This window comes from Crinia signifera, chromosome 2, assembly GCF_055691185.1.
Source record: "Crinia signifera chromosome 2, ASM5569118v1, whole genome shotgun sequence".
Lineage (NCBI taxonomy): Eukaryota > Metazoa > Chordata > Amphibia > Anura > Myobatrachidae > Crinia > Crinia signifera.
This window is the reverse complement of record NC_139218.1, coordinates 347,296,811-347,323,288: the sequence shown is the minus strand read 5'-3', so window position 1 is coordinate 347,323,288 and position 26,478 is coordinate 347,296,811. Positions and strand designations below refer to the sequence as shown.

Sequence of the window (26,478 nt, the reverse complement as noted above, 5' to 3'; positions counted from 1 at the left end):
ATGCTTCCTGATTGTCAGTGCTATGGTTGTCTATGTTGTGATAGTGGCTCTCTGCGGTTGCTTTGTTCTGCTTCCAGCTTCCAGGCTAACCAGCTCCAGAGGATTACGGCCCCTGCTTAGAGACCTGCGCCTATTCCATCCATGGTGCCACCTGACTCCAGCGATGTTCTAGCGTCGTTTCTGATACCATCGGTGTTCCACCATCGACACTCCTGCTCCAACAGTGTTCTGCCATCGATCACCTGCTTCATCTGTGTTCCGCCATTGATCTCCTGCTCCATCAGTGCTCCGCCATTGATACTCCTCACCATCGGTGCTCCGCCAATGATACTCCTCACATCGATGCTCCGTCATCGACATTTATCACTGCCGGTATCTTCACAGTCTTCAGCGGTCAGTACCAGTGTCAATATCTATTGTATCTTATGGTGTTTGCTCAGCTATACTGGGACTTCATCAGTGTTCCTACACTGAAACTAAACCATCAATGTTACTTGCTACAGCATTTCCTATACCTCTGTGCCTGTGACCATCTGTCTGCTTATATTCCAGATAACAGTCTCAATACCATCTGCCGATGTTGTCATCTTATCTGTCTGCTAAATAAAAGACTTGTTTTATATATTTCATCTCCTCTATTCTGGTCATACCTTCAGGCCTACTCCTAAGGTTACCATATCTGGTACAAGTGCAAGTGCCTCATCCAGGCTCCTTAGTTCAGTTCCCGTCAGCCCCTATGCCTGAGACTTCCAGCAGTGCAGGCGAGACCTCTGGCGTGACACTCCGATGCCTAGAGATATGCACATGCGGTTGTCTCCTTCTGTGAAATAGCTTGCAGTGCACCCAGGGGCACGTGTTGGTCCCATTTTTTGGGAGTGGCGAGACCAGTGTCTGCATCTCCTATGCAGGTTTACTGGCCTCAAAAGCAGGCAGGGGGTGACCATTCTAAGTAAGCTAAGACTTAGGGGGTTATTCTGGTTCACTCCTTCTGGCAAACTCCTTCTTAGATGGACAAAACCATGTGCACTGCAGGGGGGGCAGATGTAAAATGTGCAGAGATAATTAGATTTGGGTGAGTTATTTTGTTTCTGTGCAGGGAAAATATGGACTGGTTTATTTCTACACTGCAATATAGATCTCACTTTGAAGTAAAACCCCACCCAAATAATACATGTGGCAAATTCGACCCATTTTTCCATGCAGTCTTCTCTGAATAAAGGATACAAACTCCTGGCCACACATTTCTCTCACACATTTCTCTTACCTGCCCTGTTTTTCTTTGTAAATGCTCAGATGTTGTGGATGGATCGTTAATCTCCTCATCCAAATGATTCTCTAAGGATGAAAACCACACTTTAGTGCTATGAAATCCATTGTTCAATAAAATAAACATTCATATATTTATCTTGTCTGGGAAAGTAGGAATTTTGATGGGTAAAGAAAATAAGCTACCATTAGTATACTAATAGCACTAAGCAGAAATCCAATTAGTAGGGGCGGATTGGCAACCAAAATTGGCCCAGGAAAACTTTCTAGAAGTGGCCTCGTGTGGGAGGCACCTACTCAAATGTAGGTAGGGCAACACCAAAATACTGTAGGCAGAAGTAATACATCACTAGATCTGTGTGGAACCTGTTGTTTTCAATATGCTTGGCAGTCTAGTGGCCCCCAGACTAAGCTGCTGCGACAAACCACAAACCTTCCCATTTCAAATAATACTGTACCTCCCCCCAATGAGACCAAACACAGAGCACAAAACCTCCAACAAGCAGTCAAACGACCCTTTACCAAATTCCCCCGTATATCACAAATATCCCCACCCTTCCCCCAGTGGAGCGCAGAAACACCCCAGATAGCACCCACTCCTGTCCCTTTTAACAGATGTCACAATGGAAATAGATGAGCGCCCACCTTAGATAAGTATTTGCAGTGTTGGCTATACTGCCCAGTGAACTGCCAATGTTTTTGTGGGGGAGAAGGGACCACTACTCTGGGCGGGACCACACCATAAATAAAAAGGTCACTGGCTGACAGGCAGCCTCAGTGCACACCAGCATACCGGGGATGTTCCCTGTGGCCAGTGTGCCCTTTCCAGAAGGACAATCCCACATGTGTATTTCCATAAATGGGATGATACATGCACAACAGATTATGTATATAGTTTAATTATGTAAGTATTTTAAGGCTATTTCTTTAGCAACATATTTGAACGGAATTTCCAATGAAAAATGTGGAATAAAGCCCTTTCTATAGTGGCAGATTGAAGGTGCAAAAGTAATATTAGTTGTTATGCTGCAAAGAAAAGGACAGTTATATCTATCCAATTGTAATGTGCAATGGAATATGCTGCGCTATATAAGAAACTGTAAATAAAAAAATATTACATGCACTAAGGCCTATCAACCCACAGGCCCTGACTCTTTGGTCCTGCGCCTGATTCAGAGATGGATGAAATTATAATCACACAATCTGTGGGATGTTTAGGGTGGAAGGAAACAGAGACTTTGGGTAGTGTGAATTATAGGATAGTTTGTCCCAGTCTCTTGTGAGAGACTATAATGCCTTCTTCGGTAGACTGCAGTCATAGAGAAAAGACAGGGTTAATTTCACACACTTTGCTGATTGACTGCTGGTACCATAATTGATGCTATTTGTACCAATCAGACAAGTTGGGGACAGCCCAGTGGTTCAGCAAAACCTGTGTGGACATTAAATTATTACCATGTGTGCCACAGTAGCACATACCGAAATATGAGGAGTGCTAGGTGAGCTCTCCCCAATGTGCTAGGTGAGCTCTCCCCATGTATAAATAAGGAGATGTTTGGTAACTGACAGGGGCACTATGGCGCTGTTATACACAAGTTAGTGTGAAAATGTGCCACCATTGCATTAACAGCCAAGGGCACTGATTGTTACCAACAGCTGCAGCAATAGGCTGATGCTCTGTGGGCTCAAGCAGGGATCGCTGGAGGAGGGGGGGTGTTTCCCTCCCCCACAAGATGTTATAAGGTCTCGTCAGTAGTGGACTAAAGTCCTGTAATAGGTGATACTGTGTCCCGAGAATGTCACAGGTAAATAGGGTCCTTGTGGATATTCTGGAGTGACACAACTGAAACGTTTCACTGAAGAAATTTACAGCTTTATCAAACCTCAAATTCCGCACTCAGTATCACCTACAGTATTACAGAACGTTAGTCCACCACAGTTGGTTGCTGGTGCTGTATGTATAATGAGGACACCGGCCATCTCGGATCTATCATTCCTTTCTCCAGCGGTGACCATTGCGGTAATTGAATCAAGGAATCGTTCCAACTTTTGGGATTTAATATCAGTCCAGTGCAGGTGTCGTTATGTTATAACAATGTGATTATTTTAGAATTTTATTACAGAATTATAATATTAAAATATTCTATCTTACAGTCACTCGTATGTTATATTAACTTTAACTTTTAGGAACTGACTACTCCCTTTTTTAGCAGCAGCTGTTCGTAAGCAACCTTGGCCAGCCCCCGAGAATAACGTTGTTATCCTTAATATGGTCTAACCATTGTGACAATGTACCAATGCCATTCTTATGCCCCCGTTTCTGTACAGCAGCACATCTTTGGGTCCACTAAGGGGGTATTCAATTCATGATGTTTTTTCTGGCAGCTGGAAAATCTGCACTTTTCCATGATTTTCAGTCTACTTTTCATTCAACCTAATCAATTCAATTGCCGATTTTTCCAGCGTAGAAAAATATGTGAATTGGCAAATTACTTGCTGATCCACGTGTTTTAGTCGAAAATGCAGCGTTTATTCCTATTTTCCACCAATGCAGATTTCACTTTAAACAAAGGCTGAAGCAGCCTTGCGGAAAAGGTGCACAAAACGGGCACGATGGACAGGTATGTCTTTGATAACCCCCCTAATAGAGAAAAGGTAGAGGAATTACATATATGCAATCTGTTCTCAAAACCTACCGTTTGCAACATTGCCTTGTTCTTTATGCTCTGCACAGTAAGCACTATAAGAGACACCAAAGAACAAAGTGGTGCTGTTAATACATAAAAGTACATTATCAGCAGGTAGATTAGTTGATGTAGAATAGAATCAAATCAACTAAATCAAGGAGAAAGTATAATTACACAAGACTGGAGAATGGTAGACATTTGCAGCACGTTGTCAGACACACTGCCTACATGTCTTTATTTAACCATGGCTGTGTGTTTGTGTATATTTAGCATGACATTTGTATTCATCTGTGGGCCTGATTCAGACCTGTTTGCTAGGCTGAACAGGTAAGAGCCGCCTGCCGAACAACCCCGCCGCATCCCCTCACTAGCATGCCAGGGGATGTGTACTTGAACACATCCCATCGCACGCAGCCGAAGGGGAGAGAAATCATTAGAGGGCCACTGACCATCGAATGATTTTTCTCCCATTCGGTAATAAGATGACTTTTATTTCCGCCGCTGATCGCTGAATCATGTGATGCCAGCCACCCACCCTGAGCAGGCCGTGCCACGCCTGCGTTCCCAGGGGGAATTCCCAGTGTTTTTATGGGGATGCTAGAGCCCACTCAGGAGCAAACGGCCCATCCATACCTGGGGTTTGTACATGTGCATAAAAGTGCATGCTGAAACCCCAAACATCAGGGAAGGGGCTGAATGTGGCCCTCTGTGAGCGGGTCCGAATCGGCATCTGTAAGTGAAATCATCTAACAAAAATTCTGTCTCTCTTATTTTTTAAATAATTATTGTCCTTGGTTCCTAAAACACATATACAAAAACACACACACACACAAAAACAACAATGTTGCATTGTTTATACTGTATGATAACAGGCTATAAAAAGTATTTACAAATATATGAATACAATACAAGTTGACCATACAGTATAAGATTATGAGTGAAATGTAATAGGATGAGAGATTCAGAAAGTGAGAGATTTGGTGAGAATTCGCCAGTTTTTTAAAGCGGCAATCATTTACACTACAAAATCAAACTGGTTTTGCAGTGTAAATGATTGCTGCTTTAAAAAACTGGAGATTTCTTACCAAATCTGTCACTTTCTGAATCTCTCATCCTATTAGTTTTCCCCTGATCTGTCCAGTCTGGCTGCTTGGAACGACAATCTAGCAATATATAAGCACAAATAACAGTCAACTATTTGCTCCCAAACACTGAAGATTTAACAAACACTGATTTTCCGACAAATGAGTTACATGAAATGGATTTAACCAATTAGTTTGATCTACTATTTTTGTCTGTTTTCCGGCATTTGGGAGCATGTGGTTAATTGCCATTTTCTCCCATACATTACCAGATTTTCATCCCAACCAGCCAAACTGGATAGATAATCTTAAAGTGTTAAGATCAATGAAATCCATATTAGTTGTTTTTAGCCACTTAACTAGTTACAATTGATATAAGTAATTTTTAATTGTTTTGAAGGAGCTAGCTGTAATACCTGCCACTGCCCGGGCACGTGTGTGACCAAGGGCCTGATTCAGACATGAGCGAATGGTCATGAATTCGCAGCGGCCAGCGTTCAGTTAAGCTAGAGTGAAATTCCACCCCTGAATCGTGCCCTCAAATATCATTAAAGTGAAAAGTAAAGGGGATTTTGTATGCAGATATCTTGGAGCTGTTTAAAGTAAAATAAGCAAATAATAAACATAAACAGCAGTCGTGGAGTTCATCTTTTTCTTGTGAAGATTTAACCCCTTGAGTGGTGGTTTTTCCTGGGGCAGAACAAACCTACCACAGAAGGGGCAGCCGCTGCCTTCTGCAGCAGCCCATGCTCCTCTGGGGCTGCTGCTGCCGGCTTCGGCTGTTTGCAGCCGCTCAGAGAAGTTTGTGGCCGCTTTGGGGGGCTCGGGAACGCTCGGGTGTTCGGGCGCTCAGCTGTTCGTGTATTCCTATGTTTGGATGCCAAAACACACGAACGGCCGAGCGTGGATGAACCTCCCCGAGCGGGGGGAGGGGGGGAATCAGCAACAGTGGGATCCTCCCCGAGCAGCGACGAGCAGGATGGGCAACAGGGTGGTGCACCAATGGTTCACCGCTGGAGGCACCACTGGCGCACCCTTTCTTTACAGTCAGAAATTGCTCAAGCAGCGCAGCTAAGCCCAAGATATTTCTGGCCATACCACCGAAGGGGTTAAATGAGGATAAAAAAGCAATGGCTGTGTGCCAATGTATGGAAATAGACATAAATCTGTTTTTTATTCCCTGCAGAGGCTACTCTTTTCTTATGGGTATTGAAAATGGATTTTTTTTTTTTTTACGTATACGTTTACTTAACCCCTTCCTGACACAGCATGTTTTTGCCTTCCTGACAGAGCCCTTTTTTTCAAATCTGACATGTATCACTTAAGTGGGGATAACTTTTTTTTGCTTTTACTTATCCCAGTGATTTTGAGATTGTTTTTTCGTGACACATTGTACTTCAAGTTAGTGGTAAATTTTCGTCGATACAGTCTGTGTTTTTTTGTGAAAAATACCAAAATGTCGGAAAAAAATGGAAAATTTAGCAATTTGCAAAATGTTAAATTTTCTGCTTGTGAGACAAATAATCATACCACTCAAAATAGTTAATAACTAACATAGACCATATGTCTACTTTATGTTTCCATCATTATTTCAACTTCCTTTTAATTTTTTTGGACACTAGGAGGCTTACAATATGAATAGCAAATTTTCAAATTTTCAAGAAAATTTCAAACACTGATTTTTTTAGGGACCAGTTCAGTTCTGATGTGACTTTGAGGGACTTGTATGTGAGACACCCCCATAAATGATGCCATTTCAAAAACTGCACCCCTCACAGTATTCAAAACAGCATTTTGGAAGTTTGTTAACCCTTTAGGTGTTTCACAGGAATTAAAACAAAGTGTAGGTGAAATTTCAAAATTTCATTTTTTTTGCAGATTTGCAATTTTAATACATTTTTCTAAGGAACACAGTACATTTTACTAGAGAAATGTGACTAAAAATTGATTCCCCCAATTCTTTTGTTTTCATAAATATCCTATATGTGGCCCTAGTGTGCACGTTGACCAAACCACAGGCTTCATAATAGAAGGAGCACCTACTTGATTTTGGAGCCTCCTTTTTATGAGATTATTTTTTAGGCACCATGTAGGTTTCTAGGCACCATAAGATGCTAAAAGTTAGGAACCCCCCCCACAAGTGACCCCATTTTGCAAACTACACCCCTCAGGGAATTCATCTAGGGGTATAGTGTACATTTCAAACCCCCAGGGGTTTCACCAATTGTGGTACAACTGGGCAGTGAAAATGAAAAATTAATTTTTTTACACAAAAATGCAGTTCTGGCTCCAAATTTGTCATTTTCACAAGGAATGAAGGAGACAAAGCACCCCAAAATCTGTGCCCCAATTTCTCCCGAGTACGGCAATGCCTCACATGTGACCAAAAAATACCAGTTGGGTGCATGGCAGGACTCAGAAGGGAAGGAGTGATTTTTGGATTTTGCAGCTCAGATTCTGGTGGAATTTTGGTGGGTGCTATGTCGCATTAGCAAGACCCCCAAAGCACCAATACAGTGGAACCCCCCCACAAGTGACCCCATTTTGCAAACTACACCCCTCAGGGAATTCATCTAGGGGTATAGTGTACATTTCAAACCCCCAGGGGTTTCACCAATTTTGATACAACTGGGCAGTGAAAATGAAAAGTTACATTTTTTTACACAAAAATGCAGTTCTGGCTCAAAATTTTTCATTTTCATAAGGTATGAAGGAGAAAAAGCACCCCAAAATCTGTGCCCCAATTTCTCCCGAGTACGGCAATGCCTCACATGTGACCAAAAAATACCAGTTGGGTGCATGGCAGGACTCAGAAGGGAAGGAGTGATTTTTGGATTTTGCAGCTCAGATTCTGGTGGAATGTTGGTGGGTGCTATGTCGCATTAGCAAGACCCCCGAAGCACCAATACAGTGGAACCCCCCCACAAGTGACCCCATTTTGCAAACTACACCCCTCAGGGAATTCATCTAGGGGTATAGTGTACATTTCAAACCCCCAGGGGTTTCACCAATTTTGATACAACTGGGCTGTGCAACTGAAAAATTACATTTTTTACACAAAAATGCAGTTCTGGCTCAAAATTTTTCATTTTCACAAGGAATGAAGGAGACAAAGCACCCCAAAATCTGTGCCCCGATTTCTCCCGAGTACGGCAATGCCTCACATGTGACCAAAAAATACCAGTTGGGTGCATGGCAGGACTCAGAAGGGAAGGAGTGATTTTTGGATTTTGCAGCTCAGATTCTGGTGGAATTTTGGTGGGTGCTATGTCGCATTAGCAAGACCCCCAAAGCACCAATACAGTGGAACCCCCCCACAAGTGACCCCATTTTGCAAACTACACCCCTCAGGGAATTCATCTAGGGGTATAGTGTACATTTCAAACCCCCAGGGGTTTCACCAATTTTGATACAACTGGGCAGTGAAAATGAAAAGTTACATTTTTTTACACAAAAATGCAGTTCTGGCTCAAAATTTTTCATTTTCATAAGGTATGAAGGAGAAAAAGCACCCCAAAATCTGTGCCCCAATTTCTCCCGAGTACGGCAATGCCTCACATGTGACCAAAAAATACCAGTTGGGTGCATGGCAGGACTCAGAAGGGAAGGAGTGATTTTTGGATTTTGCAGCTCAGATTCTGGTGGAATTTTGGTGGGTGCTATGTCGCATTAGCAAGACCCCCAAAGCACCAATACAGTGGAACCCCCCCACAAGTGACCCCATTTTGCAAACTACACCCCTCAGGGAATTCATCTAGGGGTATAGTGTACATTTCAAACCCCCAGGGGTTTCACCAATTTTGATACAACTGGGCAGTGAAAATGAAAAGTTACATTTTTTTACACAAAAATGCAGTTCTGGCTCAAAATTTTTCATTTTCATAAGGTATGAAGGAGAAAAAGCACCCCAAAATCTGTGCCCCAATTTCTCCCGAGTACGGCAATGCTTCATGTGTGACCAAAAAATGGCAGGACTCAGAAGGGAAGGAGTGATATTTGGATTTTGCAGCTCAGATTCTGGTGGAATTTTGGTGGGTGCTATGTCGCATTAGCAAGACCCCCGAAGCACCAATACAGTGGAACCCCCCCACCAGTGACCCCATTTTGCAAACTACACCCCTCAGGGAATTCATCTAGGGGTATAGTGTACATTTCAAACCCCCAGGGGTTTCACCAATTTTGATACAACTGGGCAGTGAAAATGAAAAGTTACATTTTTTTACACAAAAATGCAGTTCTGGCTCAAAATTTTTCATTTTCATAAGGTATGAAGGAGAAAAAGCACCCCAAAATCTGTGCCCCAATTTCTCCCGAGTACGGCAATGCTTCATGTGTGACCAAAAAATGGCAGGACTCAGAAGGGAAGGAGTGATATTTGGATTTTGCAGCTCAGATTCTGGTGGAATTTTGGTGGGTGCTATGTCGCATTAGCAAGACCCCCGAAGCACCAATACAGTGGAACCCCCCCACAAGTGACCCCATTTTGCAAACTACACCCCTCAGGGAATTCATCTAGGGGTATAGTGTACATTTCAAACCCCCAGGGGTTTCACCAATTTTGATACAACTGGGCAGTGAAAATGAAAAATTAAATTTTTTTACACAAAAATGCAGTTCTGGCTCAAAATTTTTCATTTTCATAAGGTATGAAGGAGAAAAAGCACCCCAAAATCTGTGCCCCAATTTCTCCCGAGTACGGCAATGCCTCACATGTGACCAAAAAATACCAGTTGGGTGCATGGCAGGACTCAGAAGGGAAGGAGTGATTTTTGGATTTTGCGGCTCAGATTCTGGTGGAATGAATGGTGGGTGCTATGTGGCATTAGCAAGACCCCCGAAGCACGGTAAAATGATGAACCTAATAATCCATAGATGTGTGGTATATTTTAAAACACTCCTTTATACATAGGCCGGGTTTGTCGGGGCAAGTGTCACACTGGAAAATAGTTTGCTTTCTTATTCCCTTTTTATAGCAAACTTTGCACCTTTTTTGTGTCCTGCCCTTTTTTCCAGTGGAGGGGATTTCATCAGGAAAATGCTGCCCTGGTACAATACGGGGGCCAGTACTAGAAGTACTGGGGCCCTCTGCCTGCTGGTTCCCAAATATTAGGCCCTTTATGACTTCCTCTTGAAAGTGCATAAATGTCCCCCTCTGGCTGGTAGAACGGAATAGCACGTAAGCGTTATACAGTGCCATCTGGATGATATACACGGCCAGCTTCTTGTACCAGATTTTTGTTTTCCGCAGGGCACTGTACGGCTTCAGTACCTGATCTGAAAGATCCACTCCGCCCATGTACCTATTGTAATCCAGGATACAATTAGGTTTTGAGGTGTGGGTACTGGTACCTCGTACAGGGACGGAGGTGGTACTGTCTCCGTGAATTGTTGTCAGTATAAGGACATCCCTCTTGTCCTTATATTTGACCAACAACATATTTTCGGTGCATATTCCCCTGCTTTCACCCCTTCTCATTACTTGGGCAATGTGCGTTTTTGGGAGGCCTCTTTGGTTCTTGCGCACAGTACCGCAAGCTGCTGTACCTCTTGAACCAAGGGCCTTAAACAGGGGGATGCTGGTGTAAAAGTTATCCACATAGAGGTGATAACCTTTATCCAGGAAGGGGTGCACTAAATCCCAGACAATTTTTCCACTAACACCTACGAGGGAGGGGGGGCATTCTGGCGGTTCAATTCTTGAATCCTTCCCTTCATATACCCTAAACCTGTGGGTGTACCCTGAGGTGCTTTCACACAGCTTATACATTTTTATGCCATACCTTGCCCTCTTACTGGGAAGGTACTGGCGGAATTTAACCCTTCCTTTAAAATGTATAAGGGACTCGTCTATGCAAATGAATTTATCTGGGATGTACATCTCTTCAAATTTGGCACTGAAGTGATCAATGACCGGCCTGACTTTGAATAGCCGGTCAAAGGTGGGATCATCTCTGGGTGGGCACTGTGCATTATCGTTGTAATGCAAAAATTTAAGGATTAACTCAAAACGATTCCGGGTCATGGCCATACGGTAAAGTGGGGTGCTGTACAGAACATCTGTACTCCAATATTGCCTAATTTCTGGCTTTTTTACTATGCCCATATGAAACACCAGACCCCAAAACGTCATCATCTCTACTGCATCTACAGGGGTCCACCTAGCAAATGATGACGTGGGGTTTTGAGCAATAAACTGCTGGGCATATAAATTAGTTTGGTCCACCATTAAATTTATAAAATCATCAGAGAAAAATAATTTGAAAAAGTCAATTTCTCTGAGACCTGTTGAATCAAATTGGATTCCTGGGATGGCCAAAAACTCAGGAACCTGGGGCTCAAAATTGTCTGGTGGTGGGGTCCATACGAGATCAATTATTGGGGGGGGGGGGGTCTCAGCTGCTCTACGGGGGCGTCTTTGAGGGGGTCCCTCATCACTAGAGGAGGAAGAGGAGCTTAAGATGAATCCTTCAAATTCCCCGCTTGCCTCACTGGCTGTGTCAGAGTCAGAGGCAAGCATGGCATATGCCTCCTCCGCTGAATACATTCTTCTGGATGACTGGGATGACATTTGGGATGACATTTGGGATGACATTTGGGATGACATTTGGGATGCCATTTTTATTTTTGTGTTTCTGGTAGTGAAATGTTTCAACACGTGTATAGTGTAGGGGGGGTACAAACTTTATTTCAATGTAGTATGTAGTGTGTAGTGTGTATGTAGTGCAGAAAAAAAAAAAAAAAAAAAGGTCCTGCGCCAAAAATTGAGCACAGATGTTGGTCAGTAACGTCCGTCACTGAACAGCGCTCAAAGGCAACAGGAATTTGATCAAAAAAAATTAAAAAAAGACCCCACAGCACCCTCAAAAAAAAAAAAAAAAAAAGGTGATCAGTGATGCGACACTGATTACCAGTGAGGGGCAGCAGGTGCACAACCTTTGGTGCAACTGACAGTGCAACTGGCAGGTATATATAAAAAAAAAACCTCTGCACCCCCAAAAAGTTGCTGATCACCTCAGATATAGTGATCAGCACAAAAGGGGGGGGCAGCAGACACAAAATATAGCACTCTCTATCACTCTCTCTCTCTATCTCTCTCTATCTCTCTCTATCTCTCACTATCTATCACTATCTATCACTCTATGACACTGCAGCAGCAGCAGCACTGACAGTTATATATATAAAAAATAACCCCTGCACCCCCAAAAAGTTGCTGGGGGTGCACAAAAAGGGGGCAGCAGACACAAAATATAGCACTTTCTATCACTATCTCTCTCTATCTCTCTATCTCTCACTATCTACCACTCTATGACACTGCAGCAGCACTGGTATATATATAAAAAAAAACCTGTGCCCCCAAAAAGTTGCTGATCAGTTAATTTATACTGATCAGCACAAAAGGGGGGGGGCAGCAGTCAGTTGCACACGCAGTACAGCTGTATATATATAAAAAATATATAGCACAATCTGTCACTATCTCTCTATCTCTCTCTATCTATAACTCTATCACACTGCAGCAGCACAAAATGTAGCACTCTCTGTCACTAGCCCTCTCTATCTCTCTCTATCTCTCTATCTCTCTCTATCTATAACTGGAACACACTGCAGCAGCACAGCAGCACAACACAGCACAGCACAACACAGGAAGTCACAAGCTCCAGGAACGCTACAAGCTGTGATCAGGTAAGTATTTTGCAAGGATCAGGTCAGTAAAACGGCAGATTGGCACGGTGACCGCACTGCACGCAATTCCAGACCGGAATGGCGTCTGCAGTGCAGTCACCGTTAGTTTAAACCCCCCTCCATGGCTGTGATTGGTCCGTCGGTCCGACGAACCAATCACGGCCTTTGGGGGCGGGTTGGGTGAGGTGGGGTGACACCAGTGTCACCCTTACACCCCGTGGTGATTGGTGCTGTACTTTACAGCACCAATCACCACCGATCCCTGTGTCACCGGCGAACGTTATTCGCCGGTGACACAGAAAACGCTGTAATTGGCTGTTCACACTGAACAGCCAATCACAGCGATCGCCGACGGGGGGGCGGCATCGCAGCCCCCCCTGGGCATGCAGGGACATGTCTGCTGTCAGGGACAGCAGACATGTTTAAACTGTCACCGCGTCTATAGACGCGGTGACAGTTAAATGGCATGACGTACATTTATGCCATGTGTCGGGAAGTACATCCCGGCCATGACGTAAATGTACGTCAAATGTCGGGAAGGGGTTAAAATCCATAAATTAAAAAAAAAAATACATAATAAACACGACTTTAGCACACAGTTCATCTTTAAATAAAAAGTTATCAGAATATTGTTGAATAATGCCCCTTTCCCACTGCAGCCTTAAAACGGTATATTGCCGATTTTTGAGGGCAAAATACCGTTTAAGGCTGCAGTGGGAAAGCGCCAGAGTTGAAATACCGTTTAAAGTTAAACGGTATTTCAACCCGTTTTCAAAGCAGAGTCCTACACGGTTAAATAACGTTTAAGAGGCAGTGGGAATGCCTCTTAAACGTTATTTAGCCTCCAGGCAGTCTCAGTGCCTGATGAAACCTAGTAGTTCGCACTTTGTGCATGTGTAATGTGTGCACGTGCCTACTAATGAGCCGCTAATTACATATGCGCATATGTAATGAGTGGCTCATTAGTATGCACGTGCACTCATTACATATGCGAAAAGTGAGAACTACTAGGTCTCATCAGGCACTGGGACTGCCTGTACCCCGCATGGACCCTGCAATGACCCCCGCTGCCTCCCCACTGCCCACAGGTAAGTACAAGGGGAGGGGAGGTGGGGGCACAGGGCAGGTACGGGGGTTAGGCACTCTTTAAACTTGGGGTGGGGGGGGGGGAAGGATTAGGCACTCTTTACACTGGGGGAAGGGGGGGGTTAGGCACTCTACATTATACACGGTTCACTGCAATGGGTATGGTACTTAAATGGTATTTAAAACGGTAATCTGCTGCAGTGGGAATGCTAATACCGTTTTAAATACCATTTAAGATTACCAGTACTTTAAACTGGTCTGCAGTGGGAAAGCAGCATGAATATGACTATTTAAAATCCCTATGTTTAACTGTGCCTCTCCCCTGAGCCTCCCATCCATTTAGAAAACTTGTATGCATAAGTAATTAGACACAATCAAAATGGAACTTACATATATATTTGATTTTCAAGATCTTCAATGCATTTTCCATCTGCTTGTTCTATGCATGCATAGTGATATGTTTTCTTGCATTTCTTTATATCACAGCCGACTGAGGCTCCAATTTCATTGCATTTAGAACATTTCTGCCATTGAGAAAACAATAAAGGTATTTACTGTAATTGTTAAACATACAGGGAGTAAACATGTACAATAAAGTACAAAACACATTAAAAATTAAAGACACACACACACTCTCATAAGGCCTCTCATGTACAAAGAGATCTGCACCATTTAAGCTGGCCATATACTAGTGGCATATTGCTCGATTGCACCCGGTTCCCACACATAGGGCCTTATTCTGGTTGGTGCGGTTCTGTCCGCGTGCGGTCGGACGGCCAATGTTTGCGCATGTGCAGAGGCGTATCTGCGCATGTGCGAACGCCACGCACGTCTGAATACGGTGTGAATTTTGTACACTCCGGACAGGGGGGGAGAGGGGCGTGAAGGGCTGTTTGGGCTCATTACCATATGCCCCGCATTTCATGGGCGTTCCCATGAAACCGCTGGGCGTACGTATGGTAATGCGGCCGTGATGCACGTGTGGGGGGCGGACATATGACATAGCCAGATGCCAGCTGCCCGCCCATATCCCTGCTTTTGCACAGAGCAATGCCCGAGTGGTCTGGAGCACTCGGTGCTGCCTGACCACTCGGTCCTGCATTCGATGGTCTGCGACCATCGAATGATGGGGGAGGTTCCCAGAGATGGAGGAGGTTTTCACATGTCAGCGTCTTAACGCATTCGGACGGAGTGAGCGATCCGTACGGAAGGCGGGGCTAAGAACGCTCGGTTCCTGTCCGCAAATACGCATCCGACCGCACCAACCAGAATTAGGCCCATAGTGCTCTTATACGATGCACGGTCATGTGCGCATGAGTACCGGCAGTCGGGATTCCGATGTCGGTATACTGACCATCGGATGTACTGTTGGTGCTGGCATACCACAACCGTGAGAACAGGAGGGAAGAGGGCCCTGCTCCAAGGAGCTTATAGTCTACTCTAATGGGAGGGAGAGACAGACAAGTGACATGAGGTGCAGGCCATGATAAAATAAATGGCTTCCCCATATATACAACTAAAATGAAAAGCGCCAGAAATGGCTGAACATACATCTCTACCCAGTGAAAATGTCTTTGCCATTACCAGCGTTCTTCTGGTTCCCCCTTTGTGCTGTATGCATACCAGGGCTGTAGCATTATTGGCTTAGATCCAAAATGAGTCTGCACTGAAGGTAGGTCTGAGCATTGAGTGGAGCCTGTAGCACAGCTCTTACATTGAGGATGCTTAAGAAAGGAAAAGTCTTCTAACTCCAATGCAAGGCCCATGTGATCAGATCTGGGGAACACAGCTAATTATGGGGACGTCTGGAGAGTAGGCCAATGGAAGCGAGCAAAAGGTCTTGAAACAGGAGCATATTCAATCTCAGCAATCTCATGTGTTTTGGTATTCACAGTGGGACCCTGACTCAGATCTGACACTAGCTGCAGAGCACTCAGAGCTGCCATTTTCCAAAGGCCTAAAGTTGTTTGTAACCACTAAAGCAGCACTGGAACTGATTACAATGCACTCAGGACCGGTAACAGGGTCTGGCAGAAAAATGAAGGAGTGCTTAGGTGTTTTCAGGGTGGGGCTAAAACGTCAGCTCTGGCCTCGTTCAGCCCGTCTAAGTCGCAAGATTAGTTGAAGCCTCAGAGCTACTCAGGTTCACACAGGCTGAAAAGTCCTTTAGAAGGTTCAGGATTTGCGTATATGGATCTGCGCGTGTATAGTGATCTGCGATAGTTTTGCAATTCAATCACAATTTGCGTGGGGTATTTTTTCTTTCTGTCTGGGCAGTGGCTATCTACTTGCAGATAATTGCAACTTGTCAGAATAGTGCTCTTTGCTGAATTAGGCCCATAGTCTACAGACCAACTCACTTCCCAGATAAAATTTGGGCCTATATACGTTGCGTGGGTGTATACATAATCTATTCACTTTAGAACAGGTAAGAGCCTAGAGTTTGTTAGCATACTGGGAAATGTACGATATTGCTACTTCCTATAATCTACCATTGTGAAGAAATCCTGCTTACTATCACCGTGGTGCATCATCCGGTACTCTTTACCTAGAAGGGCGCCCACGATTTTGATCTTGGGCATCGTAAGGTAAAAAAATTGCGTCGGTCGCATTGCATGCGACCAAAAAATCGCATGCGATGCGACCGACGCGATTACCGCGATTTCCCATAGGGAACAATGTTAAATGTCCCAATTGATCCGATTTTCCATAGGGAACAAAGTTAAATGGCCCACAGAGGCCAAATAGGCACCCTGAAGTGTGAAATGGCCCCCCCAATTGTTAACGCCACCCCACGATCAACGTCAACCAGAAGCGTGGCGAGGGGCGGCGGTACGCGTCCTACGACCTTTTCATACCTCCACTATCCACGTCGGCGTGGAGTTGAGAATAGAAAGTGTGGCGAGCGCAGCGAGCCCGAAGCGTGGCGAGCGCAGCGAGGTGGCGTTAACAATTGGGGGGGCCATTTCACACTTCAGGGTGGCTATTTGGCCTCTGTGGGCCTTTTAACAGTGTTCCCTATGGAAAATCGGGTCAATTTGGACATTTAACATTGTTCCCTATGGGAAATCACGGTAATCGCGTCGGTTGCATCGCAGGCGATTTTTTTGTACATGCGATGCCCGCGATGGGCGCCCTTCTAGGTAAAGAGTACCCATCATACTTACCTATGTTTTACCCTGGAGATCGGGGCGCTAAGGGGGAGGAGCAGGAGGGCGGTATACAGAATGGCATCATACTTACCTATGTTCTCCCCTGGAGATCGGGGCGTTAAGGTGGAGGAGCAGGAGGGCGGTATACAGAATGGCATCATACATACCTATGTTTTTCCCTGGAGATCGGGGCGTTAAGGGGGAGGAGCAGGAGGGTGGTATAAAGAATGGCATCATACTTACCTATGTTTTACCCTGGAGATCTGTGCGCTAAGGGAGAGGAGCAGGAGGGCGGTATACAGAATGGCACCATACTTACCTATGTTTTACCCTGGAGATCTGTGCGCTAAGGGGGACAAGCAGGAGGGCGGTATACAGAATGGCATCATACTTACCTATGTTTTCCCCTGGAGAGCTGGGCATTAAGGGGGAGGAGCAGGAGGGCGGGATACAGAATGGCATCATACTTACCTATGTTTTCCCCTGGAGAGCTGGGCATTAAAGGGGAGGAGCAGGAGGGAGCGGTATACAGAATGGCATCATACTTACCTATGTTTTCCCCTGGAGATCGGGGCGTTAAGGGGGAGGAGCAGGAGGGTGGTATAAAGAATGGTGTCACTGCAGCTGTAACCCTGCATCCTAACACTGAGTTTTCAGCACTATGCACCTGGGGAACAGGCCATGACGTTCAAGGCAAGCCACATACTGTACATCATCATTCCCCCCAATTCATGGAAGCAGCAGGCAGAATTCTGGGGATTTGTCTCCACTCCTAGTATCCGGGACTAAATGTCCTATTATTATTTATAAGTTAACAGCCCTTCAAAAAGGAAGAACATAAGAGAATTGCTCCTCCTGCACCAGCATGCACAACATTTGGCCGGCAGCATGCACACCATTTGAATTCCCCCTGTAGAGATGAGGAGCAGTATTAGCCTTTTGATATATAGGATGCTTACCAGTTTGCTTGCTCTCCTTATAGCCTTTTTCACAGTTTCAATATTAAAACCTCCGAAGATGTTTTCCGAGCCGGACTCCACTGAGACCACTTCAGGAGAGAAAAGCTGGAATAAAAGACAACACTTACACCAGCTACTGGGGTAAAGTTATTTATTTGCAGCATTGCTGGACCCGAAACCATCCCCTTGTTTGACCCCTTTTACAAAGGCATCTACACTCTGCAAGCACCGGGAAATACACCAGTTGGGACCCCTGCAATGCCAACCGACAAATTGGGGGCATGCCCAGCACCTGGGAAAGCTGCTGGGATTCCCCAAACCTCTGTGCGCCCCAGGCCTCCGTCCACCTCTTTCCCGGTTCCGCTGTTGTCTCCATAGTACAGCAGGCAGCAGTGGACACTGTATGCGCCCCCTGCCCAATCCGGACTGACCACAGGATGCTGCAGTTGGGAGATATGGGCTCCCCCATTGGTGTAAATGGGTCAACCCAGGATTATCTGTTTACACTGCCCCTGAACCCTGAAAACTAAACCTAGTTGACTCGGGCAGCGGCGTAACTATAGCACCGCAGCCCCCGGCAACGCGGGGAGGGGGGCGCTGTGCACGTGGGGGGTGCCGGGGGCTGCGGTGCTATAGTTACACCCACCCCCCCAATCCCCCGCAGACTTACCTATCTCGCTGGACCCGGCGGCTCCGTTCTTCTGCTGAGGACCACCACAAAATGGCCGCCCCTATACAGCACACAGTTCTCTGAAACTGTCTGCTGTATGGGGGCGGCCATTTTGTGGTGGTCCTCAGCAGAAGAAGAACGGAGCCGCCGGGACCAGCGCGATAGGTAAGGCTGCAGGGGATTGGGGGGGGGGGGGTTTTGCATGGGCGGCGGGGGATTGGGGGTGCTTGGCGGGGCGGGGGTGCCCAAAACTTAGTTACGCCACTGGACTCGGTTATCGCTTTTTTGTAAAAGGGGTATTAGAAAGCACTGTTGGGAAATTGTGTAAATTGTCCCTCTGCATGCATGCCGTGTGATGTGAGTCCCGATCTGATCGTATCGGGACTCGTATCTCACGGCATATTCTGCCGTGTGTACACACCTTAACACTTGATGGGTGATTCAATATCTATATCGTTAACGATGCGGCTCGCTAACGATCCCCCCTGGTGTCTGAAAATGCAGTCAAGTCTGACAATGTCGTCAGTGCCTGCATGATTGGCCCGAGGGTCGGGTGACTGAGCGATTTGTCTGGAGTGAACGGTTATTATCATTAACGATGCAAGCTCCCCAATGAGTCTCTACAGATCAAAGCTGGGTGATGGGGCTCCTATTATTAGGGCTGTGCCCAGTTACTGCACATATGCAACATATCAGATGCTCAGGGGTAAATTTACTAAGATGGGTGGTCTATTGAAGATTGCTATGGGCAACATCCCAACTTCAATAGATGTCCAGTCCGGCATTCCGGTGTCTTATCCGATTCCGGATTTTACCCATACCCTGATGTCCAGTCCGGCATTCCGGTGTCTTATCCGATTCCGGATTTTACCCATACCCTTAATTAATTACCCCTGAGTGATACAATGGTGGTGGTGGTGATGGGGTACAATACGCATATGTATCATCATCTCGGCGTCAGGCCGCTGGCGCAGTTACGTCATCCTACTGTATATGTACATACCGTGCAGTTGTAGTGCGCCACGATCTCGCCGTCAGCCGTCCTCAGCATCCGCCCGGTCCTCGCGTTGGCATGAGGCTGGCGGCAGAAAGCACAGACCCCCGCGGAGGACATGGTGCAGCAGAGCAGAGTCGCACACAAGTCGCTGCGCTGCACACACTGCACCTGTCTCGTGTCACCGTACAGTGAGAACCACACGCGCTGTGTACAGTCAGTGTACTTTCAGTTTCTATTCTATTACAACCTCAGGGCAGCCGCAGGGCTCTGGATGTGCTCATCATTTACCCGGGTCATAGGCGTGGACTAATGATCAACTCTCTCCTCAGTCTTCCACAGACCGCGGTTCCGGCAGCGGCGGGGAGTTAGTGCCGCAGTGTCTGCCCGCGGCGACCGTCGCCACTCCAAGTCTGTCAAAGGAGCGCAGCAGCGCGCCCAGCAACTGAGCAGCCGCACCACGGGGGACTTGGAAGCAGCACCACCCTCCTTCTCCCCCCCCCCCCCCCGCCGCTCCTCCAAGGCATGACACCTTGCAACTGCCTCCAGTCCACAGATTGGTGAGTGCCCAGGGATCACTGTACCCACCAACCCCTCTATGTGTATGACTATGACCCCCTTCCTTTGTATGTGTGACCTTCTGTACACTACTATCCCTGTGTGTGTGTCCCTCTAATGCCCCTTTCCCACTGCAGCCTTAAAACGGTATTTTGCCGATTTTTGAGGGCAAAATACCGTTTAAGGCTGCAGTGGGAAAGCGCCAGAGTTGAAATACCGTTTAAAGTTAAACGGTATTTCAACCCGTTTTCAGAGCAGGGTTTTGCACGGTAATCTACCGTTTAAGATGCAATGGGAATGCATCTTTAAACGGTAGAGATGATTGCTGATTTTTTTCAGCAATCATCTCCGTGTGTGTACGCTGCCGGGCTGAAAGATTAACCACTTTCAGCCCGGCGGTACGCCCCGCTGCCCCCCCCCCCCCCCCCCCCCTCTCCTGTCATACTCACTTGTCCACGGCGCGCTGCCCCGCTGTGTCCGGCTGGCTGCTGCTGCGGCTGGATGCCGTTAGCGACGCTGGCCGGGTCCAGCCACATGCCCCGCCTCCCTCCGTCCTGCTCCACACGGAGCAGCACTGGCCACCAATGTCTGATTTTGTAAGCCAGTAATATATAGATTGCTGGCACATGCCAGCAATCTATATATTTCTGGAACCACTGGGCACCAATGAAAATCCTAAGCCAGTAATATATAGATTGCTGGCACATGCCAGCAATCTATATATTTCTGGATCCACTGGGCACCAATGAAAATCCTAAGCCAGTAATATATAGATTGCTGGCACATGCCAGCAATCTATATATTTCTGGATCCACTGGGCACCAATGAAAATCCTAAGCCAGTAATATATAGATTGCTGGCACATGCCAGCAATCTATATATTTCTGGATCCACTGGGCACCAATGAGAATCGTAAGCCAGTAATATATAGATTGCTGGCACATGCCAGCAATCTATATATTTCTGGAACCACTGGGCACCAATGAAAATCCTAAGCCAGTAATATATAGATTGCTGGCACATGCCAGCAATCTATATATTTCTGGAACCACTGGGCACCAATGAAAATCCTAAGCCAGTAATATATAGATTGCTGGCACATGCCAGCAATCTATATATTTCTGGAACCACTGGGCACCAATGAAAATCCTAAGCCAGTAATATATAGATTGCTGGCACATGCCAGCAATCTATATATTTCTGGATCCACTGGGCACCAATGAAAATCCTAAGCCAGTAATATATAGATTGCTGGCACATGCCAGAAATCTATATATTTCTGGAACCACTGGGCACCAATGAAAATCCTAAGCCAGTAATATATAGATTGCTGGCACATGCCAGCAATCTATATATTTCTGGAACCACTGGGCACCAATGAAAATCCTAAGCCAGTAATATATAGATTGCTGGCACATGCCAGCAATCTATATATTTCTGGATCCACTGGGCACCAATGAGAATCGTAAGCCAGTAATATATAGATTGCTGGCACATGCCAGCAATCTATATATTTCTGGAACCACTGGGCACCAATGAGAATCATAAGCCAGAAATATATAGATTGCTGGCACATGCCAGCAATCTATTTAGCACCACTGGGCACCAATGATGCTATGGGAATGCATCCTTACTGTTAACAGGCAACAATTCCACTGATTGGTTGTTGCCTGTGTAGTGTCATTTGTGCTGTAAAAAAGTTTTGAAGAGCTAAAACGTTTTACCTGCAATGGGAATGGTGCTTAAATGGCATTTGAAACTGTAATCTGCTGCAGTGGGAATGCTAAATACCATTTAAGATTACCTGTAAACTTAAACGGGTCTGCAGTGGGAAAGCAGCATAACCCCCCTCATCACTGGTGTTTGACCCCCCCCCCCACTGTACCCCTTCATCTGTGTGGCACATCTTGTCCCCCGCTACCCCTTTCCTTGTGATGGGCATTATGGTGTGTGGCATTATTTGTAATGGGCATTACAGCCTGTGGAATAATATATAATGAGCATTAAGGTGTTTGGCATTATGTATAATGGGCATTACAGTGCATGCAACGAACATGTAACTCCATGCCCTTCAACATGACCCATTCCATTCGGTACACAATGCTCTGTTCCTGCACGTCCCTGGTAATGTATGATTGCCAGCACCTGTGTGGAACTAGGTAATTGAAGAGAAGGGTGTTTCAACACAGGTGATGACAATCATACATTACCAGGGACATGCAGGAATAGAGCATTGTGTACCGAATGGAATGGGTCATGTTGGAGGGTATGGTAACTCCCCCTAGCAATCAGCATGTAACTTGCCCCATGGCAACAAGCATGTAATCCCCAATGGGAAACAAGCATATAATCCCCCTTGCCAACAAGAATTAACCCCTGGCAAGAAGCTTGTATCCTCTGTCACTGAGGAAGAAATAATGTGTAATGGACAATGGGCGGGATTCTCTAATAACCAGGGCCGGACTGGGACCAGAAATCGGCATTTTGAGCACACAGGCCCACCTTGCGCTGTGAAGAGGGGGCGTGGTCTCATGGAAAGGAGGCGTGGCATTACAAAAAGGAGGCATTACACACCGTTATGCCCATTACACATGGTGGCACACACCGTTATGCCCATTACACATGGTGGCACACACCGTTATGCCCATTACACATGGTGGCACACACCGATATGCCCATTACACTTGGTGGCACACACCGATATGCCCATTACAGACTATGGCACAATACATTAAGCCCATTACAAATTTTGGCACACCTCATAATGCCCACTACACATCATGGCACCCACCATAATGCCCATTACACATTGTGGCACAAACTGTAATGCCCACCACAGAATATGACACAATACATTATGCCCATTACCCCCTCACACACACACACATACACATACATACAACAATTAAACACACTTTTGAAGCTTACTGTAAAAAAAACCAGGATGACAGAGGGTTAAATCTTCCTGTCGTCTGTCTAGGCTCCCTGTGATGTGAAGCAGCAGCAGCTTGTAGAGGGGGAGGGCCGGGCTTGTAATCGGAGTGCAGACTGCAGAGTGAAAACTTCCGTGCTTAGTAGCAGGAAGAGAAATCCATCACGCAGCAGGCAGAGGACGCAGTTATTACTGCCAGCCTGTGCGGACATCTTGGGAGGTACAGATCAGCTAGTGAATAAGCTTCCGGCGCTGCTGCCTGTCATACACACTGTGACAGGTAGTACTAGTGCAGCGCAGACCGGAAGGAGGACAGCAGAAATGATAGAGAATGCAGAGCGGGGAGCGTCGTCGGCTCTCTCTGTCTCCTCCGTGGGACCTGTCATTCTCTCTTACACTAATTACCGCGCTGCGCTCAGTATACAGAAAACCGGCCCACAAGGCCATCGGCCCTTCTGGCATTTGCCAGAAGTGCCAGATGGCCAGTCCGGCCCTGCTAATAACCCCCCGCAGCACATCGCCGGCACTCGCAGTGTTAATAATCGCATATGCAGTAACATATGTGATTATTAACGCAAAAGTGATGGCCGGCGATGTGCTGCGGATCCCCCCTCCCTCCCTGAACCCTTACCCGGCTGTGTGACGGCTCCTTTTCCTTCTCCCTGCACCCAGATGCTGTGCAGGGAGGAGGAGATCACTGGTCCGGGCAGCACAGAAGGAGGCTGCCCGGACACAGGTGAGTGAGGGCATCGCAGATCAGCGCGTGGCGGCGGGGGACATGAAGGGAAGCCCATAGGCTTCCATGGGGTTACGCCATCTAGAACTGGCGTAACCCCCCGCAGTGAAGCCCCGGCGGTGGGGCTTTGCTGCATGTGAAAATGCGGTGAATGGGTTTTCACTGCATTTTGTGTTTGATGAATATCGCCCAATATGGTGTGTGGTACAACTTGTGATGGGCATTATGGTGTGTGGCATTATTTGTAATGGGCATTACGGTGCATGCAACGAGCATGTAATTCCCCCTAGTAATCAGCATGTTACTTCCCCCATTATTAGCATTTAGAGCGGTCAGGGCGCCGGGGGCGGACTGGGCCTGCCGACGTCACAGCTGGGGCGTGCCCGGGCTGCAACGTCATCAAAGGGGTCGGGCCCGGCCACCACCGTCTCCAAAGGAGGCGGGTCTGGCCCCTCTGAAGTCGCTGTGCTGCCGGGGAAGCGGCGGGCATCGCCGTCTATGGCACTGATAGAGAGGCAGGGTGCATTTTACACTTGAAAAATCGGACAGGGCATAGCTCCCCGCTAAAACAGCCTAGTGGAACACTAGTCCTATTTTACAGTCTTATCACCTAATATGGAACCTTCTTGGGTAGGGTCCTTCAGGGCTTTACATACTTCCTTTTGTCCTCACATGCCATAATACTGGTAGGAAATAACAGCTCTCTACAGCCCCTCAGCAGACATCTCTGCAAGTCTTGACCAGAATGTTATGTGTCCCTGGACCACAGGAGTAATTTTGAAGAGTTGGAGAACGGATACTGCAAACTTCCCAACTATGGCTGAAGCAGATGGAATGCTGCACGCGCCCAAAATTTTGGGGGCGTGGCCTAGCTGCAAGGTGTACTCACCCTCATTTTCACCACTGTGGGGGCATAGCTAGCGGCTCTTTGAGCTGCTGGCTATGCCCAACTGCCCCCCCACAATGCAGGACACTGTGACCCTGGGCCATGGGTCCTCAAACTGCGGCCCTCCAGATGTTGTGAAACTACAAATCCCAGCATGCCTTGCCACAGTTTTGCTATAAGGGAGTGTTAAAATGGTGGCAAGGCATGCTGGGGTTTGTAGTTTCACAACATCTGGAGGGCCGCAGTTTGAGGACCCATGCCCTGGGCGGTGCTCAGGAACGTCCCAAAAAATGGGACGGTCCCGCAAAAAGAGGGAGGTATGGTACTGTGTAGAGACCTCACTATCTCATAATTTATGGTCACAACAGCCATGAACAATAGTTTTGAGAATGACACAAATATTGGTTTCCACAAAGTTTGCTGCTTCGGTATTTTTAGAACTTTTTGTCAGATGTGCTATACTATACTGAAGTAAAATTACAAGCATTTCATAAGTGTCAAAGGCCAATTACATTAATGGCCCCCTAGGTTGACTTGTCCTAAGGACAAGTTGGACCCGATTTCTCTTGAGCTCCCCCGCCAGCTCCCCAAGAGGGCTCTCAAGCAAGTTGGCACTTGATGTGCTTTTTTATACATGCCATAATTTACGTGCGATTTATCACATGTAAGTCTCAGTGAGCTGCAGGCAGGGGACAGGAAATTTTTTAAAAACCCTTTCAAATGAATGAGCAGCCGCTGATTGACTAATACAGCTCTCTCAGCCAATCAGTGGCCGCCCATTTTTTTGTATGCTTTTTGGTACTTGTTTCCTAGCACGGCCACAACGATCATGATCGTGGGCATCGTGAGGAAAATTCGGGGGCATCGCGGCCATCGCAAGCACTAAAAAAATCGGGTGCGATGGTCGCGACGCGATGCCCGCAATTTCCCCATAGGGAACAATGTTAAATGGGTCAATTTACCCAAATCATCATAGGGAACAATGTTAAATGGGCCATAAACCCCCCAAAACACCCCTGAACAGTGAAATGTCCCCCCAAAAGTATTTTACGCCACCCCACGATCAACGCAAACCCGAAGCGTGGCGAGAGCAGTGAGCCCGCGAGGGGTGGCGGTACGCGTCCTCCGAACTTTTCATACCCCCACTATCCACGTCGGCGTGGAGTTGAGAATAGAATAGTGTGGCGAGCGCAGCGAGCCACCGAGCCCGAAGTGTAGCGAGCGCAGCGAGCCCCGCGAGGGGACGCGGATACCTGTGAAGCCCGCGAAGGGACGCGTTTACCTGTGAAGGTATCCGCGTCCGCTCGCCACGCTTCGGGCTCGGTGGCTCACTACGCTCGCCACACTATTCTATTCTCAACTCCACGCCGACGTGGATAGTGGGGGTATGAAAAGGTCGGAGGACGCGTACCGCCGCCCCTCGCGGGCTCGCTGCGCTCGCCACGCTTCGGGTTCGCGTTGATCGTGGGGTGGCGTAAAGTACTTTTGGGGGGACATTTCACTGTTCTGGGGGGCTTTCTGGCCCATTTACCATTGTTCCCTATGATGATTTGGTGAAATTCAGGTATTTAACATTGTTCCCTATGAGAAATCGGGGGCATCGCGGGTACATTGAGCCATTTAACATTGTTTCCTATGGGGAAATCGTGGGCATCGCGTCTGGACCATTTAAGGCTTTTTTAGCCGCATACGACGCGACCGACGCGATTTTTACTATTTTCAATGCATTTCAATGGGAAAATCGGGGGCATCGCGTCGGTCGCGTCGTATACCACTAAAAATGACACATG

At 46.7% G+C, this 26,478-nt stretch overlaps 1 protein-coding gene across 6 annotated transcripts in view; it reads right to left on the bottom strand.

Moving 5' to 3' along the window:
* LOC146057879 (uncharacterized) overlaps positions 1-20,072 on the bottom strand; it is a 72,957-nt gene extending 52,885 nt beyond the window's left edge. For 2 of the 6 annotated variants that reach the window (XR_014469795.1, XR_014469794.1), the window contains exons 1-5: positions 19,586-20,071; positions 17,913-18,017; positions 14,192-14,325; positions 3,963-4,006; positions 1,265-1,335 (exon numbers count right to left, since the gene is read on the bottom strand). Coding sequence is in view for 4 of the 6 variants with exons in the window: in XM_083169680.1 (XP_083025806.1) it covers positions 1,265-1,335; positions 3,963-4,006; positions 14,192-14,325; positions 17,913-18,017; positions 19,586-19,696 (465 nt within the window). In the remaining 2 variants the exon portion in view is untranslated. Of the gene's footprint in view, positions 1-1,264; positions 1,336-3,962; positions 4,007-14,191; positions 14,326-17,912; positions 18,018-19,585 lie in introns of all 6 variants that reach the window. The other 4 variants (XM_083169677.1, XM_083169678.1, XM_083169680.1 and 1 more) reach the window with 3 other exon arrangements.
* Positions 20,073-26,478: the final 6,406 nt, after the last annotated feature.